Here is a 21,626-nt window from a genome sequence, read left to right as displayed (position 1 = left end):
ACTAATCTCATTTGCTTTCATGACACAACTCCCTTCTGGTTGTCCTTATACTATCCTGATTGTTCTCTCTCGGTTGCTTTCTTAGGATCCTCTCCTACTACCTGCCAGTTAAATACTGAAACTCCCTTAAGTATTGCCCTTGGTCCTTTATTCTCTCTACCTTTTCCCTTCACAATCTCATCCATGGTTTTAACAACTAACTGTGTATTCTCAAATATAAATGTTAAACGTAAATGTAAATATAAGTATATATCCTCAATCTCACCACCCAGCTAGACCCTGCCACCTGGCTGTTTCAGAGTTGATTTTCCCTCCCCCCACCCCCCCCTTTTTTTTTTTTTGCCTTTTTCCACATTATTTATTCACAGTCACATAGCGACATGAAGGGAATACACCAATTAGGAGTTTTTTGGAGAGAATGGGGTATGGGTGGAAGGGTGGGACTTAAACAGAAAATAATCTTATACACAGCTAGATAGAAGATTTACAGATATCTTTTTAAAAAATGGTATTCTCTGAGGGTAATGGAGTAAGATAAAGTCATCATGAACAAAATAAATTAGCAACTTCTTATTACTGCATAACCAAAAACAAAAGTCTTAAGAAATGGTTTGCAGTTCTGTCATGATTTACAGATACTTATGTGATATATATTTCCAACATGGAAAAATAAAGACTAACACTGAGTAGTAGATTACCACAATGCAGAGGGAACTTGAACACATGAAAAGAGCTACCATCTGGTAGCAAAAATATATTTACGCTGATATTAGTATCAAGATTAAAAACACTCAAATAAGTTATGCCAATACAGCAGAACTATTATTCCTAACATCATAAGAACAATTTCTTATTACTCCTACTCATAACTAAAAAGTCTAAGAGCTCTGTCCAATTTTCAATTGGCTGTTCTATCATATTATTTTTAAATTGTAAAAGATCTTTATATATATTGTGAATTAAAGGCTTCTATCAGATACAGGTTTTGAAAATATTTCCTCCCCATCTGTGGCTTGCCTTTTGCTTTTCTTAATTGTGTCTTTCAAACAACAAGAGTTTTTAATTCTGATCAAGTCCATTTCAACACTTTCCTTCGTGTTTCATACTTTTTGAGTCCCGTTCAAGAAATCTTTGTGTACCCCAGTAGAGCACAGAGTTTCTCGTATTGTCCTCGCAGAAGTTTTATAATTTTAGCTCTTATTTTCTATATAATGTGTGATAAAGAACAAGGTTCATTTTGTGCCATACAGATAACCCACTGTTCCAGTACCATCTACTGAAAAGACTAACCTCCTTTTGAATTACCTTAATACTTTTTGTCGAAAAGCAATCAGCCGTGTGTGTGTGTGTGTGTGTGTGTGTGCGTGCGCATATGTGTGTGTGCATTTCTATATTCTTTCTTCTATTCCGTTGAACAATTTATTTATTCTTATGCCACTGCCACTCTGTTCTGATTACTGTAGCTAGATAGTCAGGCTTGAAATTAGGTAGCATAACTTCTCCAATTTTGCTCTTTTATGAAATTGTTTTGGTTTACTCTATGTCCTTTGACTTTCCATAAAAATAATAGAATCAATTTACCAATTTCTTTAAAAGATCTTTCTGTCAGGGAACCTGGGTGGCTTAGTTGGTTAAGCATCTGACTCTTGATTTCAGCTCAGGTCATGATCTCACAGGGTCATGAGTTCAAGCCTCACATCAGGCTCCACACTGTTAGTGCAGAGCCTGCGTGGGATTCTCTCTCTCCCCCTCTCTCTGCCCCTCCCCAACTCCATCTCTCCCTTTCTCCCTCTCTCTCAAAATAAATAAATAAACTTAAAGAAAAAATCTGGCTATGTTTAAAAAAAGAAAGAAAAAGAAAAGATCATGCTGGGATTTTGACTGGGATTATGCCAAATCTACTCAATTTGAAGAGAGCTAAAACTCCAACAAAAGCGAATCTTCCAATCCATGAACACAGCACATTTATCCACTGATTTAGATCTTTGATTTCCCTCAACAATGTTTTACTGGTTTTTTAAAAAAAAATTTTTAAGGTTTATTTATTTTTGAAAGAGAGACAGAGAGAGCACAGGAGCAAGTGTGGGAGGGGCAGAGAGAGAGAGGGAGACAGTATCCAAACACACTCCAGGCTCTGAGCTGTCAGCACAGACCCTGACGGGGGCTCGAACTTGTGAACTGTGAGATCATGATCTGAGCTGAGTCATACGCTTAACTGACTGAGCCACCCAGGCATCCCAATGTTTTATAGTTTTCGGTGTAAAGTTTGTACAGATCTTTTGTTAAAATTATTTCTAAGTTTTTATTTTTTTTATGCTATTGTAAATTGATATTTTTAAAATTTATTTTCCAATTGTTCATTGATAGGGTATAAAAATATAATCAATTTTGGTTCACTGAGTTTGTATCTTGTGGCCTTGTACCTTATTAGGTCTGGCAGCTTTTTTTTTTTAGATTCTTTATGGCTTTCCATGTACATGATCATGTTGTCTGCAAACAGACAATTTTCTTCCTTTTTAGTCTACATTACTTTTATTTCTTCTCTTTGCCATATTACACAGCTAGGACATCCAGTACAGTGTTGAACTGACTGTAAAAGGACAAAACCTTGCCTTACTCCTGAATTTAAGTAGAAAGCATTCAGACTGTCACCACTGAGTATGAAGTTAGCTATTGTTTGTTTTTTTGTTTTGTTTTTTTTTTCCACAATAACCTTAAGCACGTTTAGAACATTCCCATCTGTCCCTATATTATTAAGAGTTTCTACCACGAAGAGGTGCTAATGATTTTTTCCTTTCACTGAAATGATCATGTATTTTTCTTTTTTTCTATTAATATAATGAACTACCTTGATTTTTTTAATGTTAACTTATTTTTGAGAGAGACAGACAGACAGAGTGTGAGGAGGGGAGGGGCAGAGAGAGAGGGAGACATAGAATTTGAAGCAGGCTCCAGGCTCTGTCAGCACAGAACCCAACATGGAGCTCAAACTCATGAACCATGAGATCATGACCTGAGCCAAAGTTGGACACTTAACCGACTGAGCCACCCAGACACCCCTTGATTAATTTTTGGATGTTAAATGAATCCTACATTTTATTCTTAGCTTGCTGTGATTTTTTTTTTTTTTTTTTTTTTTACCGTGAACAGGTATTGGATTTGTCAAATGTACTTTCCATACCTACTGAAGTGAAAATGTGTTATTTCTGTACCATATAAATATGATGAATTACATTGATAGATTTTTTTTTCTTAATGTTTACTTATTTGAGAGAAAGGCAGAGAGAGAGAGAGAGAGAGAGAGAGAGAGAGAGAATCCAGAGCAGACTCTGTCCTGACAGCAGAGAGCCTGATGCAGGACTCAAACTCACAACTGTGAGATCATGGCCTGAGCTGAAGTTGGACGCTTAACTGACTGAGCCATGCAGGCACCCTTGATAGATTTTTTTAAAAAAATCAGATCATTTATTATTGTGTGACTTATCGTTGAAATCCTTAAGATGAACTGGATCCTGCAACAGCTGCCTTCTTGGGTTTAGGTGTTGTTCCTTCATGAAATCCATGCTTTCATCTTCTGGGATCAATTTTTAGGTGTCTCATCCAACTAGTCCCAGTGGTATTTCATCTTTTAGCCTTGGCGCTCCAGTTATACTTTCTCTTCCACTTGGCAGGACAGCCACATCTGCCACAGGTCAACTTCTGAAGGCAGTAGGCCTTAGAGCCACAATGGCAGCACACTATGTGCATTTTACTGTGATGCTTTCCAAATGACGACATCCCCTTTGTCATCTTGCTTCTGCGGCCAAGACCAAAAAGACTGGAAGTGAAGGCACTTCCACTATATCCTACATTGATAGATTTTTTTTTTTTTTTTAATGTTGAACAAACCTTACATTTCTAGGAAAATGCCTACCTGGTCATATATTGTTATATATCAGTCAATATAGGGCTACTCAGGCTTTCTATTTCTTCTGTGATTGATTTTGGTAATTTGTGTCTTTCAAGAATTTTGTCTATTTCATCTAAGTTGTGTCCAATTCTTTATTAGCATGAAGTTGTACACAGTATTCCCTTTTTGTCTTTTTCAATTCCATAGGCTTTACAGCAATCCCTCTGCTTTCATTCCCATTATGGTAATTTGTGAATTTGTGCCTTCTCTTTTGTTCTTGATCAATATAGCTATAAGTTTAAAATTTTTATTGGTCCCTTCAAAATATAAGCTTTTGACCTCAATGACTTAAAAAAAAATTTTTTTTAATGTTCATTCAGTTTTGAGAGATAGAGACAGAGTGCAGGTGGGGGAGGAGCAGAGAGAGAGGGAGACACAGAATCAGAAGTAGGCTCCAGGCTCTGAGCTACCAGCCTAGAGCCCAATGTGGGGCTTGAACTCATGAACTATGAGATTATGACCTGAGCCAAAGTCGGCTGCTTTACTGACTGAGCCACCCAGATGCCCCAACCTCAATGATTTTTTTCTATCATTATGCATGTTCTACTTCATTAATTTCTGTCGTTACCTTTATTATTTTCTTCCTTCTGCTTACTTTGGAATTAATTTGCTCTTCTTTTTCTAATTTCTGAAGATCAGAACTCAAATCATTCATTTAGATTTTGCTTCTTTTCTAAGTTAGGCATTTCCAAACTATACATTTTCCTCTAAATATTACTTTAGCTGCATCTCACAAATTTTAATATTGTGTATTTTCATTTTCATTCTGTTCAAATTTTTTCCTAACTTCTCTTGTGATCCCTTCTCTGACTCATATTATTTAGAAGAGTATTGCTTTATTTCCAAATATTTGGGTTTTTTAAAACATCATGTTACTCATTAACAACTTTATTTGTTATCAGAGAACTTCCTATATATAATTTCAGTGTTTTCAAAATTCCTGAGACTTGTCCTAACATGGTCTATGTTGGTGAATGTACCATGCACACTTCAAAAGAATGTGAATTTTGCAGTTGTTTATTGTTTTATGGCCCAACATATTATGACTGACAGACTGTAGGGTAGCTCCTATTATCTCCACCTCCTACTTTTCATGCCCTTTGTGGTATCCTCCTCTTAAATGTGGGAAGAACCTATGCATCCTAACCAATCCTAAAATACATTATGGAAAAACTGACAAAATGTATATGATTGCATTACAAAAGACTATGTATGCTTGGGGACCCCCTCCTTTGCTAGCTTTGAAAAAGCAAGATGTTAGCTTGTGAGCTGCCATATGAAGAAGGTCATATGGCAAGGAACTTAGGGTGTCCTGTGTCTGACAGCCAGCAAAACTGAAACCGTCAGTCTGGCAGCCTACAAGGAACTATATGCTATTAATAATCACATGAGTTTGAAAGTGGACCCTTCCCCAAGTAAGTCTCAGATGAGGTCATACCCCTGGACAATACCTTGATTGCAGCTCTATGAGAACCTAATGTAGACAACACAGCTAACGCATGAAAGGATTCTGACCCACAGAAACTATGAGATAATATGTGTGCATTCTTTTAAGCTGCTAAGTTTATGGTAATCAGAGTCATGCAGAAATAGATAATACGTTTATGGGCTATGCTAGTTTATGTACTATGTCCACTTGAAAAGAATGTATACATGCAGTTGTTAGAAATAGTGTTCCTTATGTTGAAGTTGTTCACAATATTGTTCAAATTTATGTTTTTGTTGATTTTCTAATCTAGTTGTTTCATCAACTGGTGAGAGAGGTGTTAATGTCTCCAACTATGATTATGGAATTTTTTATTTGTCCTTTTAATTCTGTCCAGCTTGTCTGCAAAATATTATGTTGCATATTATCATGCATAACATTATGCATATTATTTTCAAGTTCTGTTATCAGGCACATATTTATGATTGTTTTATAATTTATTTATGATTTATGATGGTTACAGCCTCCTGTAACCTCCTGGTTACAGCCTCTTTTATTGTTATGACATGTCTGCAAATACTTTCTGGTGTTGAAATCTATTTTATCAGATATTAATAAATCTACATCAGTCTTTTTACACTTACTGTTTGTATGGCATATTTCTTTGGATGCATTTTATTTCACCTTAGCTGTGCCTTTATATTTTAGATGCATCTTTTATAAACAACATGTAATTGGGTCTTGTTTTTCAATCTATTCTAACAACCTCTGACTCTGCCTCATATTTGCCTTAGTCCATTAATGTTTAATGTTATTATTGATAAGATTGAATTTAGGTCTACCAATTTATTATTCGTTTTTTATTCTTTTCTTTCCCTCTTTTTTTTCTTTTCTTGATCATTTATTCATTTCTTGGCCTTTTAATTATTTATTTTCTCAGGAATTTCATTTAAAAATATCTTTTGGTTTTTTTATCTATAATTCTTTACATTATATTCAGTGGCTTATCTAAGTCTTACAAAACACACCCTTAATTTTTTATTCCACTTACATTTAATATTGTACCACTCTACTAAACAGGTCCATAACTGTGTTAAGGAGCAGGAACTGGTGTATTATATTAAGAATGTGCAAATTATGATGTGCTGAGTGAGGAGGAATAAACCACCCACATGGAGTTGACAGGTAGCTCCTCAGCATGTGAGCTCCTGCTTTGGGGAAGTGAAAACCTCAGGGTCATTTTGATTGAAGGCAGTTTTAATATACCCACACAAAGGAAGTAAGTCACAAGATTTGTTACTTAGAGATCCCAGAAACAGGAGGAAATGGGGGGGAGGGGTGGTGGAAGGGAAAGCAATGAGCCAGAAGAAGGGCAGTCTTCCATTACCAGGTCATGAGTGAGTAAGAGATAAAGAACAAGGTAGCAACCACCTATTACTTATAAGGTGATTGGGGTGGACGTCACTAACTTTTTGTGGTCTTAACTCTAAGTGGTTATTTTAAAAAGGTGCCCTGGAGAACACATAGGGGGAACTTGTGATAGAAATCCTAAGCTCAGGTCCTTATCTAAATGTCCAGACCCTGGGTGTGAGCAGGGTTGTCATAATGTAAAATGCCCAGGAGGCAACTAAATTCAGTTGTTTTTCTTTCATCACAATAACCCACACCTATTCCTGTCCTTTAAGCTATAGTTGTTATATATATTCCATCTACATATAACATAAATCCTGTAAGAAATGTTGTAATTTGTGATTTAAACAGGCATACGTTTTATTTTTTTTAAGTTATGATAAAAACAACATAAGGTATTTTTCATATTCCCAGATATTTACCGTTTCCTTATTCCTTTCTGAGGATCTGTGTTTCCATCTATTATCATTCTTTTTTAGCTGGAATAACTTCCTTTGGCTCTTCTTATACTGCAGGTCTGCCAATGATAAAACCTTATAGTTTTCTTTTATCTGAAAGTGCTGTTATTTTGTCATCATCCTAAAGGACATTTTCACTGAATACAGAATTCTGGATTGACAACTGTTATTCTATTGTTGCATTTTCTTCTGGCCTCCATTGTTTCTTGGGAGAAGTAAGCCCTTAACCAAATTGGTAGTTCCCATGCACGTAATACGTCATTTTCTTCTCTTTCTTCTGTCAGGATTTTTCCTTATACTCGTCTTTCAACAGTTTGGTTATGATGTGCCTCACTTGTTCCTCTTAGTGTTATCCTGCTTGGGATTTCTGGATACTATCTATTTGTATCTTTCATCAGATTTTTAAAAATTGGCCATTCTTTTTTTTTTTTTTAATTTTAGAGAGAGTGTGAGCAGGGGAGAAGGGCAGAGGGCGAGAGGAAGAGAATCCCAAGCTCAACCATTATTTCTTAAAAAATGTTTTGCCTCAGGTGGCTCAGTCGGTTAACTGTCCAACTCTTGATTTTAGCTCAGTCGGTTCAGTGTCCAACTCTTGATTTTGGCTCAGGTCATGAAATCACGATTCATGAGTTTGAGCCCCATGTGTTGGACTCTACACAGATAGTACAGAGCCTGCTCGGGATTCTCTCTCTCCCTGTGTCTACCTCACCCCCACTCACATTCTCTCACTCTCTCTGTCAAAATAAATAAATAAACTTAAAAAAAAATTTTGCCTCTTCTATTTCTAGGACTCTAACTACATGTATGTTAGACTGTCTGATATTCTCTAACAAATTCCTGAGTCACTGTTTATTTAAAAAGTTTTTTCAATCTTTGTCTCTGTCATTTTCTAATTGGAAAATAATCTCTATTGATCTAATTTTAAGGCAATTAAGTTTTCCTCTTCATCGGCATTCTGCTGTCAATTCCACCAAGACTTTTAATTTCAAATATTATATTTTTCAGTTCTAGAATTATTTTTTATGGTTTCTATCTCATTCCTGAGATTTTCAATCTTTACTGGTATAATATCAAGTATAAGCATGCTATTGAAACGTGTTCCATTTTCCTGGTTCTTTATAGATCATATAATTTTCAATTATATCCTAAACATTATAAATATTAAGTTGTGGAGACTCTGGATTCTGCAATTTTCTCTGATGATTATTTGTTTTCTTTTATCATATAATTAATTATCTTATTTGGACAAGAACTACAAACCATGTTTCTTGGGCAACAACTCTTATCTCTATTCAGATCTTTTTCTTTATTTTTAAAAAATTGTTTAAAGAATGTTTTATTTATTATTTTTGAGAGAGAGAGAGAAAGAGAGAGAGAGAGAGCATAAGTGGGGGAGGAGCAGACAAAGAGGGAGGCAGAATCTAAAGCAGGCTCCAGGCTCTGGGCTGTCAGCACAGAGCCTGAAGCGGTGCTCGAATTCACGAGCTGTGAAATCATGACCTAAGGTGAAGTTGAATGCTTAACCAATTGAGCCACCCAGGGGCCCCAGATTTTTTGACTTTAGTTGAGATGCTTTGAATCTGCTATCACATGTGTGATTCAGGGTCAGCAGATGTCCATCGGCACAGTTTGGGAATCTACTCTCTGCGTCTTTCCCTTCCAGAATCCCCAACCTTGCTATGTGATAGTTCAGATAGCAACGAATTTAGTAAAACACCAATTGGAAATATAATCATTCTGCCTTACACAATAATTTACCTATTAATAATATTATTCAATTATGCAGGAAACCAAAGTTTAGAAAAAATTAAATAACCAGTGCAGTTTTAAAATTACAAACCGACTTAATGTACTTACCTAGCTCCCAAGATATCCTTTTTGGCAAGGCCTATTCCAGCTATCACTTTGACCCTCACAATTCGGGAATTTTCCTAAAATACAAAAATTTATATACTATTTTCATGTACTTTATAACCTATCTAAGACACATACCTTTAAATATATATATATCTCAAATAAAGTATTCAGGATATTAAAATTACTTGGAGGAATCTTTTTTAAGAATTAATCTGATTAAAAAGATATGAGAGAAAATAAAAAACTATGTTGTTTTTTGTGGATAACTTGATATATACAAAGAAAACACAAATAAACTAGTGTTAAACTATTACATTAAGACCTTACCATTGCTTCCAAGAAAATCTACATCCAAATTCCTAGTAGTAATATTTATCATTGTTGCTATGTACACATAAAAATCAAGAGCTTATAATCATTTGTAATAACTATTCAAAAAGGTAATTTTTTTAAAGTTTTATTTAAATACTAGTTAGTTAACATTCAGTGTAATATTACTTTCACGTATACAATTCATTGATTCAACGCTTAAATAAAAAAAAAAAAACAAACACCTGGTGCTCACCACCACCAGGGCACTCCTCAATCCCATCCTATTTACCCCATCCCTACCCCCACCTCCCCAGTTGGTTATTTATAGTTAAGCGTCTGTTTCTTGGTCGTGTCTCTCTTTTTTTCCCTAGGCTCATTATTTTAAAAATCTCACTCAATAGATTGTACAGTATATAAAACTATAGTATATTGATACTGTAATATATCAAGTACTAAATATACTAGGTATTATATACTGTTATGAGGTTTAATATAAGAATGTCTTTTGAGATACATATTGAAATACTTAGGGATAAAATGTGATAGAGTACAATTTACGTTTAAATGGCTAAGCAAATAAAATGTTGAATGTGAATGTGTGTGTGTGTGTGTGTGTGTGTGTGTATAAATAAAGGAATGAGTAAAATGTTACCAATTTGTGGATCTAGCTGAGGGTTATACAGGTGTTCATTGCACTATTTTAACTGTCCTGTAGATTTTAGGTTGTTTGAAATTAAAAGGTGAGTAAGAAAATATTACAAAACAGAACGCTTATTTTTAAAAAATTCCCAAGTAAGCAAAACTATTAGACACTGAGAAATAAAATTAATAAGAAATGTAAAATACTTTTATGGATAAAATTATAAAAACTTATTGAAGAACACAAAAAAGACTTAAATAAATGAAGAAATTTACTGTGTTCATGGATGGAATTATTCCAATTATTGTCTGTTTTCTCCAAAGTAACCTATAAATTCAATACAATTCTAACTCCCTCACCCCCAAATTTTTTCATAGGTTTTAACAATAATTGTAAAATTCATAGGTAAGAGTAAAAATGAGTAAAGAAGTAAACAATAACATTCAACCACTATCTTATCTTATATACAGAAACAAACTGCAACTACGTTAAAGTCTAAAAGCAAAAAAAGAATACTTTAAAATTTTCATAAGAAATTTTAGAATATTTCTATGACAGTGGGGTAGGAAAGGATTTTAAAAAATACAAACTCTAATGGGAAAAGTGGTTAGATTTGATATTAAAATTATGTACCTTTTGCAAGAGAAGAGATGCCATGAACAAAATGAGAAGTCAAGGGGACAGACAAGGTGTTAGTATCTAAAATGTGTGCCACTGACAAATTACGATTATCTAGAATCCATAAAGAACTCCAAAAAACCTGGGGGTGAAATATAAACAGTCTAATACAAGAAATCATAGAGAATGTACAGTTAATACATGAAAAGATATTCAATCTCACCAGTAATCAGGGAGAAATCTAATACACTGTTGTTAGGAAGTATACATTGAAGATTCATTTTGAAGAGACATTTGGGAAACCTACTAATGTTCTAAATTAATAACTCAGAAATTCTACTTTTAGGTCTAGTCCCTAGATAAACTTTCACTCACGTACTCAAGGACATAAGCACAACAGCATTCACAGGAGTATTTCTAAGATCAAGAAATATGAAATAAGTGTTGCCCAGCAGAGAGCAACCTCATGGATTCTATTATACAATCATTCCATCAGCAAGTAGTCAGTCATATTCCCTTCTGAGCAGAGGTCTGGAAAGGAGATAATACACATATCACAGAATGTTTATTTCAATCTTCTTCTATTTCTAAATGCTTACGACCACCCTCATTCCTGGAAGTTCACTGAATAAATATGATAATGGGAATATTCTATTAGCTCTAAAACAGATGATAAATTCAGATAATACAAAAATCTTTACAAAAGATGCTAGATAAAATATGTTTCCTCTATCCCTAAATAGAACTAAATACAGAGCTGATGGTGCAAGAAAGAAGGGAAATCCTCAGGTATCAGAAGAAAGATGGAATTAAAAACCAGAGAGAAAAATATGTGAACTGAAATTTCAGTTTTCTGCAGGGACTGATTCCCAAAAAACTGAAAAGATCTGCAGTCACTCTTCCTGGAAAGTCCCACTGACTAAATAGGCCCATTAAAGGATTCTACTGGCCCCAATAGCCACATTTTCACTATACCACTTGACTGGGAAATGGCTGTGCTTTATTAGGTACTGATCTCCCACACTGAATTCTGAAAATCAGAACACTTTTCTGAGATGACTGAATAAATAAATACAAACATTTTCAAGTGGTCAAGTGTAATGAAAAGTGCCATCAGCAAATAACGTTATTTGAAAATCCCAACTTTTGTAAACACAGACAAGTGTTTATAATTTAGATATAAATTTAATCGAGGAAACAATCTGAAATAGTTAATCCATATTGGTGGAGCCTATACTGAAAAAATCCCCCAGAAGTCTCCTGGAGAAAAATGTAACAAGCATTAATTTTAAAAATTCCAGGGGATGATAAATTATTCACAGTGACAAATACATTTGACTTTTAAACCTTCTTGCATTTCCTTCCACAAAAATCAGAACTAGTTATTTTCGATGCTGCTGGTGTTAATGGATGTGAAGCTATATTGACTTGAGATTTTGTCATAAAATTAAATAAGAAATGCCCTTTATTTTCACATTTCCATTCACATCTGTGCATTTTACAAATTAATGTTAGAAAATTGTCAAAATGGGTCTTTGCAATCACATCCATAAGCAGAAATCATACCTCACATCATCTTTGAAAATGAAGAGCATAAATGCTGCAACTAGAAACTAAACTCTTCAATAATTTTGGAAACATGATATTCAAAGTACTGTTAATAGAAACTTGGACAGTGCTCAAATGAGGAAAAAAGAAACAAAAATTAAACAACTCTTCCTTATTCAAAACGGAAACAGACCACAGCTGTTTGCTAAAGTTTGAGTTTCCCCTCCACTCCTAAGAGAGCTTTCTTGATTTTTGAAAGTGAAATGTAAAAGTCACAAATGGCAGGCAAAGGTATGTGGCTTTTCTTAATGACAGTACACAATAAAATGGTAATGTGTTATCTATGCAGGAGGCTACAGTAATTAAAAGCAGCTTTTCAGACCTGAGATTTTCTCCACAATTCATGAAAATAGCTACCAACTGCTCCTTAATCTTTTGTCAATGCCCCCATTTCCAGGAAAAGGAAATGTAGAGCTGTCCTGTATCACCTGAGCAGTCATTTAAAATGTATTATTTTTTAATGACAGGGGCACCTGGGTGCCTCAGTGGGTTAAGCATCGGACTCTTGATCTTGGATCAGGTCAAGCCCCACCCATGTCAGGCTCTGTGCTGACAGCAAGGAACCTCCTTGGGATTCTCTCTCTCCCTCTTCCGCCCCTCCTTGCTCCTGTGCGCATATACTCTATCTCTGTCTCTCAAAAGTGGATGGACATTAAAAAAAATACATATATATATATATATATATAGAGAGAGAGAGAGAGAGAGAGAGAGAGTATCATTTAATGAGAGAAAATAATTATAATGTTAATTGGAAAAATCAGGATGCAGAGTGATATTTATTCTGTGATAACTGAAAAAAGATATGCAGATGGATGAAGATTAGAAGGAAATATTTAACAGCGATAATAACTATTAAAATAATGAGATGATGAAGGTTTTTGTTTTACTTCTTAAACTTTTTGTAAATTTTATAACTTTTATAAATTATAAATTTTTAAGTTATAATTTATAACTTTTTTATAAATTTACATAGAAGTTTTTTCTTTAAGAAAGGCCTGCCTTTTCTTCAAAGTCCAAATGCCATCTTTTCAAAAAGATTTCATAGTTGAAATGAATTTTCCCCTCTCGATGTTAAAGCCCACTTTTACAGCACTTATCACATATGGTCTTGTATCTGCGGAGATAAACGATGTGTCTTTCTGCACTATTAAAATTGTGGTATTTTGAAGCTCAGGAAACTTATCTTTTCATTATCTTTGTATCCTCTGTGAAACTCAGTAGAATACTTGGCACAGAGCAGAGGGTAACAAATTCTTGATTAACCACAAAGCTTTCTGAAGTAGCTGAAAGAAGGATTAAGGCATTTTATCAAGAAAGGAAAAGTTTGTACAGTGAGCCCAGAACACTGGCTGCCAGATCTATACCCACAAAACAGATGACTGGAAGACTTCTCTTTGAGAAAACTGAATGATGCCAGGGAGGGGAGGAACCAAATGTTGTAAGTACTTATATGTGAGAACCCCACAGTGAAATGACAAGTTCAGATAACCCTATCATGCTATACTCCAGTCAAAAGTACCTGCCTACTGTACAGAGGATGTATATTAGCAAATGATGGAATAAATTAGGGAGGAGGAAGACAAGAGATTACAGAAACAGGAGCTCCAACACAGAAAAAAGATAAAGGGGATTCTCACAATAAGGGCAAATGGAAGCCTGCAGGTGATGGCTACACATCAGGTGTAGAGTGCAAGCAGTTCAGATAGAATGCGATGTGGCAAGAGGCTGTCTATGACAAGAATGAAGAAAAAGGAATGGATAGCTCTATATACACATACATACACACTCAATGTCGTATATATATGACATTTACATTGAGTAGTTTCAAAACTCTGTCAGACAGTTTGCAAATTTGTGACAAGTATACAGAAAACTAAAGCAAGGGGCACCTGGGTGGTTCAGTGGGTTCAGCCTCTGACTCTTGATCTCGGCTCAGGTCGTGATCTCACAGTTCGTGAGTTCAAGCCTTACATTGGGCTCTGCTCTGATGGCAAGGAGCCTGCTTGGGATTCTGTCTCTCTTTCTCTCTGCCCCTCCCCCACTTGTGCTCACTTGTTCTCTCTCTCTCTCAAAATAAATAAATGAACTTAAAAAAAAAAACTAAAACAAACAAAAAATGTGCCATAATTATAAACATGGCACAATGGTTCCAACATGAATACTATATTCACATAATGTAATAATATTGCATATTTATTTAACAAAAAATGACTAGAGTTGGAAGGAGGGATGTACTTTCTTTTCTTTTTTTTTTTTTTTTGGCAACATGTTATATAATTTATGGTGACCATATTTTCAAAACTAAAAATCTGAACCTATGACTGCCAGAAGTTTTCTTCCTCTGGTGTGTAAATTTACTTGAAACCTGTTACAAAATTGTAAATGCTAGATCACTCTTACTGGAAAATACATAAAGTGAGGATTATCCCAGTAAGGGTGGAGTACATGACTCCTATATATTTGCTATGCATGGTCAAAGATCCTAAGAAGCGTCTGGCATTAATAACCATAATAAACTAGAATACTCAAAATCCTTAGATTTAAGAGAGAGCTGTGGTTCTCAAAGTGTATTCCCTGCACCAGTAATATGAGCACCACATGGCAATTTATTAGAAACACAAAAGTTCAGGCCCCATACCTACTCAATCAGGCAGTGGTGGAGCCAGTAGCCTGTGTTTTAACAAAAGTTGATATGCACAGGTAAAGAGCAAGAAGGTAAGAAAGGGAAGTGCTGTAGTTAATGCAGTTGTGGGACTATTTCCCTTCTCAAAAACTACCACTTTACTTATTCAATCAGTACTGTATAATTTCCAAAAAAAAAAAAAACAGCTCATCATCACTTCACATTTTAACACTACTCTTATATGTGATGGCACCATATACGTTTATACACAAAGTGCCTCTGGAAAGATACACATCAAGCTAATAACCTATACTTGTGGAAAAGATACTTTCATAAGATGTGTAGATGAATGTTCACAGTAGGTTTATTCATAAGAGCCAAAAGCTGGAAACAATGGAAGTATCTGTCAGAGGGAAAATGGATAAACATCTGGTTTATTCATACAATGGAATACTACTCAGCAATAAAAAGAATGAGTTGCTTATACAAACAACCACATGGGCAACTGAAAAGCATTACATTAGACAAAAGGAGCCACATACAAAAGTGTACACACTGTATGATTCCATTTATATGAAATTCCAGGACAGGCAAAACTAATCCATGGTGATAAAAGGTTGTCTCTGGAGAGTGAAGTGGGGAGTTGACTGGAAGAGAGCCCAAAGGGACATTCTGGAGTAACAGAAATATTCTAGATCTTAACTGAGTTGTGGGTTAGACATGTTGAAAAGCACTGTACTTTGGGGCATCTGGGTGGCTCAGTTGGCTAAGCGTCTGACTCTTGATCTTGGCTCAAGTCATGATCTCACAGTTCATGGGATTGAGCCCCACGTCGGGTTCCGTGCTGACAGTGTGGAGCCTTCACAGGATTCTCTCTCTCCTTCTCTCTGTCCCTCCCCTGCTCGTGCTTTCTCTCTCTTAAAATAAATAAACTTAAAAAAAAAAGCACTGTACATCTAAGTGTACTTTAAAATCATGCATTTCATTATTTGTAAATTTTACTCCTCTCCCCACTCCCCCCCAAAAAGAAAAAAAATCAAAATAAAGATGTTTTCAGACAAAAACAAAACCAAGGAAATTTATTACCAGCAAACACTCACTAAAAAAACTTCTACAGGATACACCTCAGGCAGAAAAAGTGATCCTACATGGAAAGCCAGGAGATGTGACAAGAAATGAAGAAATAATAAGTAGGGAAAAAGTTAAGTATGTGAGGAACAAATATTAACATTGAAATGTCAATGATGATGATGGTGTGTGTGTGTGTGTATGCGCGTGTGTGTGCATGTACGCACACATGTTTAGTGAGTTTCCATTCCACTGGGGATCCAATTCAAAATCCTTAATGTGACTTTCAGGCACTGCCTGCCTGGGCTCTGCTCTTCTCTCCTCTCCAGATTTATGTCCTGGCCCTGTCCTTTCTCCTCCACCATTCTAGTCTTCTTTATGTTCCTCTCCATCTCATCTTCTCCACATGCAGTTCTGTTTACCTGCAAGGCTTTTTGCCTCACTCTTCACCTGGCTAACTCCTATTCATCCTTAGGTTCAGTTTAAAGATGACTTCCTCAGGAGTGCCTGAGTGGCTCAGTCGGTTAAGCGGCCGACTTCGGCTCAGGTCATGATCTCATGGTCCGTGAGTTCGAGCCCTGCGTTGGGCTCCGTCCTGACAGCTCAGAGCCTGGAGCCTGTTTCAGATTCTGTGTCTCCCTCTCTCTGACCCTCCCCCGTTCATGCTCTGTCTCTCTCTGTCTCAAAAAATGAATAAACGTTAAAAAAAATTTTTTTTAAATAAATAAATAAAGATGACTTCCTCAGTCTTTCCTTAGACTTTCTCCCCTCCTTCATACCATGAAAGATTAATTCATCTTTCCTATTATATGTTTTTATCTCACATTCTTTCTCCTTCATAACATTTATAAAATGTTTGTGTGATTACATAATTACTGTCCTTCTCTTCCTGTAGGCTATAAATTCAGTGAAGTCTGCCTTTCATCATTATCACCTCATGGCCTGATCCAAATGCCTTACACATAGTCACTGCTGGACAAATATTTTTTAAGCAAATACAGAATTCAAGGTCTACCTAAAACCTATTAACAACAACAACAAAAAGACAGAAGATATGGAAGAACATAAAAACAGTTACAAGTTAATTTTGCATGTTACATTTATAACCTTCCTATGAAAGAGACTCTTTCTGTTAAATTCTTTTATTTAGGCAATTATTTGCAGCAGGACACTGGAAAGACCAAGTCTTTAGTATTAACAAAATCTGAGATTCAAGTCCAGATCTGCTACCTAATAGGACTGAGTCCTTGAGCAAATCACAATCTCAGACTCCTCATCTGTAAAATGGGGATAACACTATCTACATTTGCAAAACTGATTCAATGGTTATAACTGAAGTGTGAGGGGTGCCTGGGTGGCTCAGTTAGTTAAGCGTCCGACTCTTGGTTTCAGCTCAGGTCATGATCTCACAATTTGTGAGTTCAAGACACTCATCAGGCTCCATGCTGACAGTGCAGAGCCTGCTTGGGATTCTCTCTCCCGCTCTCTGCCCCTCCCCTACTCACTTTCTCTGTCTCTATCTCAAAATAAATATACTTAAAAATTTTTTTTAAATAACTGATGTATAAGAACATGTGGCCTGGTACTTGAAATACAGCAGACACTCGATTAAAGGCAGCTCTGATTATATTTAGGCTGACTCTTTTACTTTGAGGGAGGATATTTTCATTAAAACATCTTTATGCACTGGCATGATTGTTTGCATTCGTTGCCACAGCATATCTCAGATGGGGGAAGCCAAACATTTGGGTCAGGTCATGCAGTTATGATGCTGCACCACAGACATATTTATTCCTCAAGACTTCAGGAAAGTCTTATCAAAACCTTTTTTCATTTTGCTGTGTCTTTCTCCCTGCATTTATCTACAGACTTCTCCTACCTTCTGCATTTGTTTATCCTCTTAAAACTTTGATAGGATTAGCAAGGGAGCCACACAGAGAAGGGAGAGGCCAGTAACACTGATGGCCACAGAATTCAGTAGAACAGTGGGTTTAGCAACTCAAATCAGCAATCTCACATTCTCTAGGTACTGTAAAATATGAATACCAGACACAGCTAGGGGATGGTCACCCTATCAGTTGACGTAAATATCCCGCTCTGACAGATGTCAAATACCTATGCCAGATCATAGAGAATGACAGAGCCAGAATTCCATCCTAGTCAAATTCAATTTTCTATACCCCTATGCACCATAAATGACTTATTTACAGGTGCCTTCCAGCTCCAAGATTCTATTCCTATATGATATATGAATTGCTAATAGTTACCTGTAAAATATATATATATATATATATATATATATGTATATATGTATGTTTATATATACATATATATGTTTATATATATATATATACATTTAATCCCTTCTAACCTTCTCTTCTTGGTGCAGAGGAGTCACCGTCAGGCCCACCTTAGGCAGGGGTCAGGGGAGGAGGGAGTTTCATGGAAGTGCATGGTCAACATGCTCAGCAGCATGGGGGACTAGAGGAAAAGGGAGGTGCCATACAGAGATGCATCAGTGGGTACCCAATGGCTTGGGACACAGAGGAGGTTGCACAAAGTTGCAACAGCAGTACTATGAAAGCTGAAAGTGGGGGTGCACAAGTGGCAGACAGAGAAGATGCTTGCATGATTAGGAAATTAGGTACACAAAAAACATAAGTAAATGAATTGGGAAAATACGTAAATATAGTGAGACTAAGAAAAGTAAGAATTTTCATTGGTAGAGAAGGTACTTATGACTGGAAAGAACCCTGAGGCATGATATTTTAAATTGAGAAAGTGCTATGAATTAATGCTTTTTATTTATTTACTTTTTAATGTTTATTTATTTTGAGAAAGAGAAAGCATGTGCGTGAGCAGGGAGGGGCAGAGAGCATGAGAGAGAGAAAGAATTCCAAGCAGGCACCACACTGTCAGCACAGAGCCTGATGTGGGGCTTGATCTCAGGAATGGTGAGGTCATGACCTGAGCCAAAATCAAGACTCTGGCGCTTCACCTACTGAGCCACCCAGGTGCCCCTGAATTAATAATTTTTAAATACAGATTGATATAGAAATAGGTATACATTTATGTATGTACATATATAAACACACAGTACACACACACACACACACACACACACGCACACTTAACTGTTTGCTGAGATTGCTGAAAAGCAATGACATCCAGCAGGTGTGAGCACACTGAGCACCCAGATCTTAGTGCCTGGCTTCTAAAAAGCATTTTCTACGAGGGCACCTGAGTGGCTCAGTGGGTTAAGCGTCCAACTCTTGATTTCGGCTCATGTCGTGATCTCACGGTTTGTGAGTTTGAACCCCGCATTAGGCTCTGCACTGACAGTGCAGAGCCTGCTTGGAATCCTCTCTCTCCCCTTCTCTCTGCCCCTCCCCTGCTCGCTTGCTCTCCCTCTCTCTTGCTCTCTCTCAAAAAATAAATAAAATAAACATTAAAAAAAATAAAAAATGAAAACCATTTTCTACTAAATGAAACCAATGTTCCTAGAAGAAATGGCTGGTTCTAGACAATGGTGGGCTAGGCAAAATACAAGAGGAGTCTGGAACATCTTCAGCCAGAATGTAATGAAGTGTTCAAAGAATGATGGAGACTTGTCACAATGACCTAGGAACCCCCTTAAAAAGTCTTCCTATGACCAAACTCTGACAATTTGAGCAACAAAATATTTAATGATAGTAATTAATTACAACCCATTGAATAAGGTGGAATTCTACACATCCATGCTGATGTAAATAAATGAATAAATAAATGGAGGAGAAAGGGAAAGCTCTTCTTACATAGAATGCCTATTAATAAAGATAGAAGTAAAAAAAAATAGTGGTGTTTGATTCAGGTGGAAGTCATCAATGAATGGTGAAAGTGGTGGATGGAGATCTGATGAGGAAGGACAGGCTACTGGCATAATCTCTGAAGACATCCCCACAAAAAATACAAATCATTAGGAAGGGGAAAATGGTGACATGACAAAACAGAAACCTGACAGACACCCAAATGATCAAGTGAGCAAGGTTACCATTGACAGTGATGGGACAAGTCAATATCATGTACCCCATGTACCCCCTGATGTGATGCACTGATAAGAACACAGCATCATCTCTGTGATTCCTGCCCAAAAAAGCATGACTTTGACATGGTCCTGAGGAACCAGTAACCAAACCCCAGCTAAGGAACATCCTACAGGTTGTACAGCTTGTAATCTGTCAAAAAAAGACCAAGGAACTGATAGAGATTAGAAGAGACTGCAAAGACAAGTACATGCAGCATATGCTCCTACATGGGCTCCTGGACCAGAAAGGAAAAAGGGAAATATTAAAACACCTGTCAAGGATTGACGGGATCTGAAGATTGGATGGTAGTGTCATATCCATGCTTATTTTCTGGCTTAGAGGTTGGATGGCTGTTATGTAGAAGTGTTCTTGTTTTAGGAAAATACACACTAGCACATTTAGAGGTGAGAGGGCATTGCTTCTGCAGCTTGGCCTCCAATGGTTTAGAAAAAGACTAATAAAAAGGGAAAAAAGGATGATGGGGCAATGGTAGTGACTTGTCAATAGCAGGAGAACCATGTGAGGAGGATCTGGAGTTATTTGCACTGTGCTTCCAACTTTTCTCTTGGTTTAGAATAACTCAAAAGCAAATTTTTAGAAAATGAATTGTATGTATCCACTTCTCCGGTACCATGAAAAATAGAATGAGGCTAGAATTAAGGAGCTGCCAAAAAGGAGCAATGGCAAAAACAACACATGAAAGTTTGTGGCCCAACTGACACAGGTGCAGCTTCAAATGTGCTTCTCCTTTTTTGTGCGGTGAATAAAAGCTTGGGCACTGTGCTCCCCGGTTCAGTATGATGCCAGGGCAGACAGGGTCTGGTTCCACTTGGCATCGGTGGGTCTCGAAGTGTCAGTAATATGCACTTCTTAACTACCCTGCTGCTGATGTGCTGCCGGAGCTGTCACCCACCCAGGGCACCCATTCCTCTACAGGTGCATCCTGTACTTCCAAACTGGCCCTGGACACTCTCAACTCTTTCCCTTTCCTTCCTTCTTCACCTTGCTTCAGTCAGCTTTCAGTTGCAGGAAACAGAAATCACTCCAGGTGTTTTGAAAAGAAAGAAGTTAATACAGGGAATTAGGCGCCTACAAAATCGTTGAAGAGCTGGAGGGGCAGGCTGTAGGCGAGGCCCCCGCAGGATCCTGAAACATCTGAGAACTGGCCCACCCAAGAAACTGCCAACTTCTGCCCCAGTCAGGAAGGTAGGTAATCAGGAGCCACCACCAGATCTGCTGGCTTTACAAACATACTGTATCTAGTCATCAGGAAGTTGCCACGACCACTGGTTCTGCAACTTCCTACCAAAGCCCCAAGATACCAGATACTGAAAATGCTTTGGCAGAAAAAGTCAATGTCTACATGACTATGCTTGGCAGCAGAAAGAGCCAAAGAAACACGAACTTATACTCCACTTCATTTCTACTTTCCACATCTCAAGTAAGTACACCAAACTGGGAAACCTATTTCAAAACCCATTTCTAGAAATGCTAAGTGCAAGAGAGTATGGGAAACATAGAGTCCAGCTTTCTAATCTCTGCATAACAGGGAAGTCCATGAAAAGAGGGTGGAAGGGTTGTTGAATTCCAGTG

The 21,626-nt window shown here is 36.8% G+C and overlaps 1 protein-coding gene and 1 pseudogene across 2 annotated transcripts in view; both read right to left on the bottom strand.

Annotated features, from left to right (window-relative positions):
• NEDD4 (NEDD4 E3 ubiquitin protein ligase) overlaps positions 1 to 21,626 on the bottom strand; it is a 134,565-nt gene that overhangs the window by 110,012 nt on the left and 2,927 nt on the right. The window contains exons 1-2 of one of the 2 annotated variants that reach the window (XM_042988801.1): positions 9,101 to 9,175; positions 7,208 to 7,302 (exon numbers count right to left, since the gene is read on the bottom strand). In XM_042988801.1, the coding sequence (XP_042844735.1) occupies positions 7,208 to 7,254 (47 nt within the window). In that variant the 5' untranslated portion in view covers positions 7,255 to 7,302; positions 9,101 to 9,175. Of the gene's footprint in view, positions 1 to 7,207; positions 7,303 to 9,100; positions 9,176 to 21,626 lie in introns of those variants that run through there. The other variant, XM_042988800.1, reaches the window with a different exon arrangement.
• On the bottom strand, positions 3,496 to 4,288 carry LOC102972651 (annotated as a pseudogene).

This window comes from Panthera tigris, chromosome B3 (assembly GCF_018350195.1).
Source record: "Panthera tigris isolate Pti1 chromosome B3, P.tigris_Pti1_mat1.1, whole genome shotgun sequence".
Lineage (NCBI taxonomy): Eukaryota > Metazoa > Chordata > Mammalia > Carnivora > Felidae > Panthera > Panthera tigris.
The sequence above is the reverse complement of the archived record's forward strand: the minus strand, read 5'-3'. Positions and strand labels throughout refer to the sequence as shown.